This window comes from Lucilia cuprina, chromosome 2 (genome assembly GCF_022045245.1).
Source record: "Lucilia cuprina isolate Lc7/37 chromosome 2, ASM2204524v1, whole genome shotgun sequence".
Taxonomy (NCBI): Eukaryota; Metazoa; Arthropoda; class Insecta; order Diptera; family Calliphoridae; genus Lucilia; species Lucilia cuprina.
In genome coordinates, this window is record NC_060950.1 from 41893484 (window position 1) to 41903825 (window position 10342).

Genomic DNA, 10342 nt, shown 5'->3' on the forward strand with positions numbered 1-10342 from the left:
TTCAAAGCATTTAATAAATTATGCCCAGTGTCACCTATAGGTGACACCGCAATAAAAGCACATTTACCAATATTTTTTTTATTTTGAACTTTTTTATAGTGTAAACTAAACGTATTTTTACTATTTAGAATAAAAATAAATTGTTTCTCCCTTTGGCGAGGGTATGGGAATTGCCGGGTTAAAAAGACATCTTTGATTACATTTATAGGTTATGTCATACGGTGTGATAGCAAAAATTATTAATTAATATTAATTATTATTATTCTTATTATTATTTAAATCTACAATATATAATTCAGAACAACTTTCACAAAATTTACCAAAACCACATACTTTCTCCAATTTCAAAATTCTTTGAGCTTGAGTGGTAAAAAATTACCTTTAAAATTATCAACAAAGCAATCAAAATATTAATACTTAAAATTTCATATTTTTAATCATTTTCTCCTTTAAAGCTTTATTTAAACTCTTAAAAGTTTTTGAAAAGTTACTTCATTAAAAATTGAGAAAACTAAAACCAAAATATATTTCCATAAGGGATCACACTTTACGTACGTAAAGTTTAATAAAAAAGTTAAATGAAATTCCATCCGTATTTCAACAAAGAAAATAAAAGGCCTTGAAAAGCTTACAATCTATAATCTATATAAAATATATCAAAATACAAATAAATAAAAAATCGTATGATTTATACTTTTTGTGTTTATACAATTGGTATAAAACAATAACAAAGTAAGATGGAAACAGCTGTTTCACTTTTTTTGAGTTTACATATACATCCCTGATCTAATGCGACGAAGAGAACCATACGAATGTCAAATTTTCCATCCGTCTTTTCTCTTCCTTCTCTTTCCTTCTACATAAAATTTTGACAGATAGTATTGCCTGTGTGCTCGTGTGACGTTGTTAGAATAAATAATTTTCATTGACTTTGAGAAATTTTTCACCCTTCTGATTCATCTTTCAAAAAAGCCTATTTCCAAAACAGTCTTGAAGTGTGTTCAAATTTCATAAGTTTCGGTTCTGTCGTTGTCATAATAAGACGTATTTGCATCACAAATGTAGCAAAAATAAGCATTTTAATTTGTCAATAATATTAATATTTATAAAAAAAACTTCATATCATTTTAAGATTACACAACAAAATTCGTTCCATTTATCTGTAAATTTTTAGTATATTAAATTTTTAAAATTCGCAAACAAAATTTTTATTTAAAAGGTTTATGAAACAAAATTTTTATACAAAATCTATATATAAACCGTTTATAAAATAAAAATTTTGTTTGTGAATAAGGGGAAACTTCTAAGTAAATATATATCTCTGTTTAAAATTTCTTAAAGTAGGCCCAGCCATTTAGGTGTGAACCTTATGAAAAACACGAAACTCCCCTTTTTACTTAGTTTTATTAAATTTTTCTAAAATATATATTTTGACTGATTACAGCAAAATACTTCTGTAATCAGTGTTTCCGAAAAAAGTACATAAACTACACATAATTGTTTTACCCGTTAAGTTTGAATTACCCACGTGCATATTTCCCACCTCTGATTCAACCTTCGCTACAAAAATCACTTTTAAAGGACAAAAACAGTACTTTTGCCCGTTTTTCAGAATTTCTCTCTTTATACCCGTTTTGACCAAACTTTCACATTGGAACTTTGGTAATAAAAATTTCTTACACTTTATAAGGCTAAATCGAAAAAAAATTTCGCATTAGAATATAAAAAATCAGTTTTCAAGTACAAAAGTATCGATTTTCCCAGTTTTTTGCCCTTTTCCCAATTTTTGATACCAGTTTTGTTCCAACTTTCGCAATGCAACTTTGCGAATATCTAAAATAAGTTTTTATGCACAATAGTCGATTTATAGAACCCTAAATAGAAGTATTAGAACACTTTTAGCTGAGGGGACATGGCGCATTGTTTTTTCTCTATTATTTTTTAAATGGCCTTCGTAAAATAATGAACGTTTAGATGGAGACTCAAATTGCGTTCGACATTTTTTTTGTTAGTGTTGCTATATTTATGATTCTTAAACGTTGTTTCTATTATTTTGTTTAATAATATATATCGAGGGACTATATTCAATAGTCTCTATCTAAAATAACACAAGTTTTCAGGAGAGCAAAAAAATACTGTTTATTTCGCTAGTTCGTGAAGATTTTTGAGTTTTTTCTTCTACAATATATTTTTACGACCATATTCGAAATCGTTATATAAAAAGAATTTAAAATTTTGCATTATTTGCAAAATTATTCACAATTTATATCAGATAGAGCTTTTTTTCTACGAAAAATTTTTTTCATACCTTCAGATAGAGAGTTTTTCATAGAAATATAATATTTTTATTTGATTTAATATTAATAAATATTGTGTTCTTTTGCAATTTAATGAAGCAATATAAACCAAATTTTTGAAAAAGCAACAGCTTATGATGTGGTGGTCCAAAATCAATGTTATATGGTTAAACACGACAATAAAATTAATCAAATTTGTATCATAATAAGAAATATCTCGAAAACTATTAAACCGGCTAGGTGATATAATGGACCGATTTAAACTATTTTCCAGAGACAGTAACTGTTATAAGTTTTATTATAAAACTTAAAATTTAATAATTATTTTTCAAGCTAAATTTTTTTTCCTCAAAAATAAAACTCAATGTTAAGTTTTATTGTTTTGTTCAAAAATAAAACTTATTTCATGATTTTTATTTTTTGTTCAAAAAATAATTATTATTTTTGAGTTTTATTTTTTTCATTGAAAAATAAAAATCATTTTTAAGTTTTATATTTTTGCTTGAAAAATAAAAATTATTCTTGAGTTTTATATTATTTTCGTCAAAAATAAAACTTAATATGAAAATTTATTTGTACAAGTACATATGTTTTATTATATATTTTATTTAAACTTTAAATTTTAAAGTGATAATGCAATCCGAAAGGTATTTTTCGATCAATATAGGAATAAATGCCAACGAATCCGAATAAAATTCTAGGAAATTTAAATATGTTTTACTATTAAAAGCATACTAACCCTTCTAGAGCGAAAAGCTAAAATTCGTCTTAAATATGTTTTATAACATAAATCAATACATAAATTTATTTAAAGAACACAACAAAAAGTAATAACAAAAAATAATAACCAAAAATAATAACAAAAATATATACCAAAGTAATTATTTATTTAATTTAACAAATAGTAGTTCTTTCAGGGATCCTGCAGACAAATTGCACCTTAAATCGGTTAAGACCAATTTTAATGCCGAAAACGAGCGCTCTACGCTAACCTGAGTTGCAGGCACACTATGTACTATTCTTGCCAACTCGTACAAATGTGGGTAAACGAATTTCTTCTCCTCCCAATACATCATTACATCCTTATCAAAACTTATAGGCTTTGGATTATAATGATCTATTTCTGAAATAGCCTTGTTAATATCATCATTTAAGTCGTCTTCTTCGACGCTTGAATTTACTTCAATAGAGTTAAGGAATTCATTAAGGAGCGAATTTTTTTTTTGTATCATCATACTCTGAAAATACCTCCAAATTATTTTGCCGAGTTGGGGATGGACTCTTATTCTTAAAGAAAAATGTAGTAAATATATAAAGTTCCAATCTACTATAATATATAAATTTATTATATAATAAAAATACTTACATTATCATTGTGCCGAACATTGTATATCTGTATTATTAGTTTTTTTAAATGATTCCTGGCTGTTGTTTTATTAAGAGTTCATTTAATAGTGAGTTTCAGTTATAACAAATTAAGTTTTTAAAAGCTAACTTATGAATACTGATTACTGACTACTTTAAACAATCCAATATCAATGTTGTCAATAAACATACTATAACATCCCCCTTTTTATAAAGAGAAGTTATAAATTATAAAAAAAAAATAAAAAATAAGAAATAACTTATATATGTAATAAATTACAAATATATTTTACAAAATTATGAATTTAATACTTTATATAAAAAATAAATTACAAATTTAGCCTTAAAGGTGGCACTACCTTTCTTCCAAATTTAGATGTATATATTTCATTTTGGTTGCTTCTGATATTTGTTTCCAAATTTTCATTATCATTAATTTGAATATTTTCATTATTACTAATGCTAACATTTTCGTTATCATTTGTATTATTAACATTTTCATTATTAGAATTTTGTGTATAATGATAAATATAACTTTCATCAGAATTGTTTTTCTGTTTATATGAATCTGTAACGAAATTATTAGGCTTTTTAGTTGTTATCTTCAAAATATGTTGTCTGTTTCTTCTGTAATTTATACCATTTTCATCCCTTATCAAAAACGATCTTGGTTCCTTACATTTGGCTATTATCTTACCCGGAAACCATAATGAGTCAAGATTTTTTTTAAAATATATTTTTTCACCGATTTCCACTGGTTTTAGATCAACGGAACCTTTGTTATAATATTTAGATGATTTATCTTCCCGTTTTCTCAGATGTTTTTCAAGGTTTTTGGAATCAAGAATTTTTGGTTTCAAATCATCTGAATGAGTAGGCATTTTTGTTCGCAATTTTCTGCTCATTAATATTTCCGATGGGCTTGGCAAATTATTTTTAGGTGTTGTCCGATATTGCAAAAAAGCTATATACGGATCAGAGCCAGAATATTGGCATTTATATAAAATATTTTTAACAGTCTGTATTGTTCTTTCCGCAAGACCATTTGACCTGGCTAAATAGGGACTGGAAGTAACGAACTCAATTCCCCAATCATTACAAAACGTTTTAAAACAACTAGAACTGAAAGGTGGCCCATTATCAGAAACTAAAATTGCTGGAATTCCTTGTCTGGAAAATATTGATTTGCATTTTGTGATTACTTGTGTGGCGGTATAACCTGAATTTAAAAATTCAACTTCAAAATATTTCGAATAGTAGTCAACAACTACTAAATACATTTTATTTTCAAATTGAAATATATCGCATCCGACTTTATACCAAGGTATGGCAACAATTTCATGACTTTTCAGTTCTTCTTTGGGATTAGCATTTCTATATTTAAGACAAGTGTCACAGCTTGATACTACATTATAGATATCGTTATTAATATTCGGCCAATAAATTGAACCTCTCGCTATTTGCTGACAACCCTGAATACCTATATGTCCTTCATGAATATTCTGTAACATTTTCGATCTTAAGCTTTTCGGTATAAGAATGCGTTTGTTCTTAAATAAAATACCCTCAACTTCAAAGATTTCATCCTTAATTGAATAAAATGGTCGTAAATCAGAATCAAGAGCCTTTTTTTTAAGAGGCCAGCCATTTTTAATATATTTCAAAACTTTCTGTAAAACTTTATCCTTCTCAAATTCTTTTCTAATATTTTCTATTTCTCTTGACGACAAACTATTTTGGGTAAACAATGAATTGCATTGCAAATCAATGTCTTTATCTAGATCCTCTAAAACTTCTTCTTTGAGTGGTGCTCTCGACAGGGTATCGGCAATAAACAAATCTTTGCCTGGTTTGTATATAACTGTTATATTATAAGATAGAAGTCTTAACATAAATCTTTGAAGACGTGTGGGAATACTATATAATGGTTTAGTGAATAATGGAACCAATGGTTTGTGATCCGTTTCAACCACAACATTTTTTCCATATATGTACTGGTGGAAACGAGTACATCCAAACACTATGGCAAATAACTCTTTCTCAATTTGTGCGTAATTTATTTGACTATTTGTCAGAGAAGCCGAAGCAATTGGATTTTGTCCATGCATTATGACCGCTCCTACCGCAAACTTAGAAGCATCGACTGATAATGTTAGAGGTTTCATTGTATCATAGTACGCCAATACGGGGGCCTTGGTAATAACTTTTTTCAAATCTTCAAACTCGACTTGTTGTTCTCTATTCCAACTCCATATAACATTATCCTTAAGCAAATCTCTAAGGTGTTTATTTTTAAAAGACAGATTATCAATAAAAGGACTCAAATATGTTATCATGCCTAAAAAACGCTGCAGTTCTTGTTTATTCTGTGGGACTGGCATTGACAAAATTGACTCGACTCTTTTGTCGTCTGGTCTAACACCATTAGAGTCAAAAATGTGACCAATAAATTTTATCTCAGTCTTAAGTATTTTTGACTTCATTCTATTGAATCTAAGACCGACATTCCTAGCTCTTTCTAAAACTTTGTTTAAAATTACGTTATGTGTTTCCACACTAGGTGCATGTATTAAAAAATCATCCATATATATAACAAGACCTTCTATATTACCAAATAACCTTACCATTTCACCATGAAATATTTCAGGTGCGGAACTTATGCCGAAAGGCAAACGTAAAAAACGGAATCTTCCGAACGGAGTATTGAATGTACACAACCGCGAAGATTCGTCATCCAACTCAATCATCCAAAACCCTGAATGAGCATCTAATAAACTGAAAACTTTTGAACCACACATACGAGATTTGCATTCATCTATAGTGGGAAAATCAAATCTTGGTCGCACGATAACTTTATTTAAGTTTCGTGGATCTAAACAAATCCTCAAAGTACCGTTACTTTTTGTCACTAGAACTATTGAATTAACCCAATCTGTAGGCTCTTTAACTTCCTTTATAACTTCAATTTTCACCATTCTCTCCAATTCTATTTTTAAGGGTTGGTGTAGACTAAAAGGAACGCGACGCGGAGGGTCTACTACCGGTTGACAATTTTCCTTTACTTTCAAATGACATTTTTCCTTGAGTTTTCCAAGACCTTGAAACATTTCCGAAAAGTTATTTAAAATTTTTTCACTATCAATTGTGTTTACGGATTTAATTAAATTCATTTCTTTTGCCAACTCTAAGCCAATAACGTTGTTACATTTCATATTCAATACATAAAAATACGTTGAATAACCTAAATTTTCATAATAAAACGTTAGAAAAATTTTCCCAAAAACTGGTAATTTCTCACCACTAAAAGTAACTATGTTAGTAACTACATTCTTATCTACCTTATTAATTCCCAAAGACTTAAAAGTATTCAGCGACATCAAATTAGTCTGGGCACCGGTGTCAACTTGACAGATGATATCATGACCACTCACGTTCACAGAAATATTCCAAATATTTGATTTTCCATTCTCAGTCAATGACCCAATGAAAAGACTGTCTTCTTCGGGCAGATCATCTTCACACACGTTTCTAACATATTTGTTGTTGTTAGGTTTTACTCTTTTTTCATTTTTTCTGGAATAACACATTTTTGCATAGTGATTTGGCTTACCACATGCATTACACAATACACCTTCTGCAGGGCATTTACTTCTATGCCACTGACCACATTTTTTGCATACGCCATTTTGTTTGAAATTTTGTTGTTGTTGTTTCTTAGTTGATTGGCATTTTTGTTGTTGATATTTCTGCATTTTATTATGATGTAATAATGCAATTATAGGCTCGTCCTTTCTGTGAATACTTGCTAAGTTTTCTTTCGCCATTTCAATACTTTTAGCTATCTCTAAGGCTTTAGACCAGCTAATATTTCCTTCACTTAGGAGGCGCTCTTTTATATTTTTGTAGCTTTCCGATAGACCACAAGTAAAAATGTCCTTTAATAAACTTTCCCGCAAGCTACCAAAAGCACATGAGCTGCTGAGGTTTTCCAATGTAATTGCATACTGCGAAATTGTCTCTTCTATCCCCTGACGACGTGTAAAAAATTTATGCCTTTCCATGGCTATATTAATTTGAGGTATAAAATGAGATTCAAATTTCTTCAGGAGGTCAGCATACTTAATGTCATCAATTCCAATATTGAACGAATTAAAAATTTCTAGTGTATCTGGACCCATGAGATGAAGTAACAATGCAACTTTTCTTTTATCAGGCTGTGTGTCCAAATTGGATGCCAACAAATAGATGTTGAATTGTTTGCTCCATTTCTTCCATTCTACGGCGACATTAGTGGCCTTTGTATTAAAAGACGCCATCTTTGGTGACAATGAAAAATTTTCATTTTGGCTTTGAGCTGTTGCCATTTTTTCAAATTTATTTTTCTTTTCAAAAAACCAATAAATAATTTTAAACTATTGACTTGACTTTTTTTTTTTTTTTTAATTGTCTTTTTTAATTCTTTTTCTTTCATTTGATTTTAAACCCCACTTCTGACACCATGTTGTTTTATTAAGAATTCATTTAATAGTGAGTTTCAGTTATAACAAATTAAGTTTTAAAAAGCTAACTTATGAATACTGATTACTGACTACTTTAAACAATCCAATATCAATGTTGTCAATAAACATACTATAACACTGGCAATTATGAGATATGTCGGTTTCTGTAGCAATACACGTCTAATTCTTGGTTCCAAATAAACAGCAGCAATTACAATTTTATTTTCCATTAACACCTCTTCTCTTTTTTGGAGACAATTTTCTAAAATTGAGCTGTATTCATTTTTCCCTTTTACTGAAAGAATCAGTTCCAGCCATAATTTGTAAAAATCTCCAAGGTAGAGCTGCTCGCTTTGTAGTTTCAGTGTCGCTTTATAAATTGGTTCCAAAATATTAACCAGACTTTTTATGGTATTCCAATCAGAAATATTTAGTTTTGCCACCAAATCTTCACGCTCCTCACAAAAGCCTTCAAATTGTAATAGTTTTTTCATCATACAGTATGTGGAGTTCCACCGAGTTGGCACGTCGATTTCTGGCTGGTTTAAACCTTGTGCAATTATTATGTATCTGCATATGTACAAATTTATGTATATATTAGGAATAATTACAGTAAGAGATCTACGTACCTGTAAGAAGGAGTTCTCAACATTTTTGCTAGTTTTCGAGCCTTGTTAATAGTTTCATTTGATTCATTTATCTTTTGTAAAAAATCTTTAACAGCGAGCTGCAATGTGTGAGCGGTACATTTAATTGAGGTAATGGAATTGACACAAAGCCCATTTAACATCTGCTCATCATCGAGATCTGCCTCACTTCCATTTAAGTTATCGTCGTTTTTATTCAATATCTCTATAGTCTTTACCATGTTTCGTCCATTATCAGTAGTAACACAATAAATTTGGTTTTTTTTCTACGCCAAATTCTTTTAAAATATGTTCTATTTCCATACATAGGTTCTCTGCAGTGTGTCTTTTATTGAGTTCAATTAACCCAAGGGTTTTAACTAAGATTTTATTTTCATTATATAATTGTACATTTACACCTAAAACTCCACGATTATGTCTGGTTGCAGTATCCATTTTCAGACATAATAACTTGTCTTTTAACAACAATTTTATTTCACTTTTAATTTCATTATATTTTTCCGATATTAATGCCATTATATTTTTAGATGAAATAGGATTCATCTCAAGTCCGTCAAAAATTTGGCCAGTTAAGGTCTTAAAGGCTTTCGAATCCAAGACGGAAAATGGCATTTTTTCAGTTGTAATTAGGTCAATACAGGCATCTTTAACGTCGTTTTTGGAAAAATTTACATAAAACTTACTTTTTTATCTACAACAGCTCCTTCATCTGTTTTGGAAAGTTCTTTTTCATATGTATCCTTGTGCTTTTCTTGCAAATGTCTTTTAATATTAGAAATATAAATTCCACTAAATTTTTTCTTGCAAATTCTACATTCGGACATATTTTGATTTTCATATATTGTAAAAAAATGTCGGGATATAATATCGCGTTTTCGACCCATATTTTAATATTTTTGCTTTTTTTATTATTTATGGTATGGAAAAATTAATTCTATAATTTCGAATTAAAATTTGAATATGAACGTTGTATATGACATAACTAGGGTTGTCTTCAGTCAATAAAAACTTACAAATCCATATTATAACATCGTGCAACAGTAATTTTCACACATGAAAAAATCTATGTGTACAGGAAACTCTGGACCATTAGTATTAACTCTGTGTACTTAGTTTTTAATAATCATAAAGGACATACGATTTCAAAAGATGGAATTCCAAATTTATATAAAAAATTTGGTATTAATATTAATATCAAATGAAGCTGGGAACCTCTGCTTTAAAATAATATTATTTATTTATTTCAATTCATCAGGATTAAAATAGAAATAGAAGCCTAATAAAAATTTGTCACAAAAAAGTAGTTAAAAAATTTTGTTTCGACAATGAGACCTTTTTTAAATTTAATTTCATTTTTGATTTTTTGTCTAAGTGAGTCAAATAAATAATATTTATAGATCTACAGACTCCCAGCTTTCATTTGATACCAATATTAGCATCATACAACACATATAAATATATAAATTATTCGTTTGAAATTGTAAGTTCTTTAAACTTTGAAGTCCTATTATAAGGACATAAGAGCTGATTATAA

The 10342-nt window shown here is 28.7% G+C and overlaps 1 protein-coding gene across 1 annotated transcript; it reads right to left on the reverse strand.

Annotated features, from left to right (window-relative positions):
- Window positions 1-2877: 2877 nt before the first annotated feature.
- Window positions 2878-9945, reverse strand: LOC124421461 (uncharacterized protein K02A2.6-like). The gene is made up of 2 exons (XM_046956718.1): window positions 8791-9945; window positions 2878-8731 (listed from the first exon to the last, which is right to left on the reverse strand). The coding sequence occupies exon 2, from the start codon at window positions 8024-8026 to the stop codon at window positions 3992-3994; it is 4035 nt and encodes a 1344-aa protein (XP_046812674.1). The 5' UTR covers window positions 8027-8731; window positions 8791-9945; the 3' UTR covers window positions 2878-3991.
- Window positions 9946-10342: the final 397 nt, after the last annotated feature.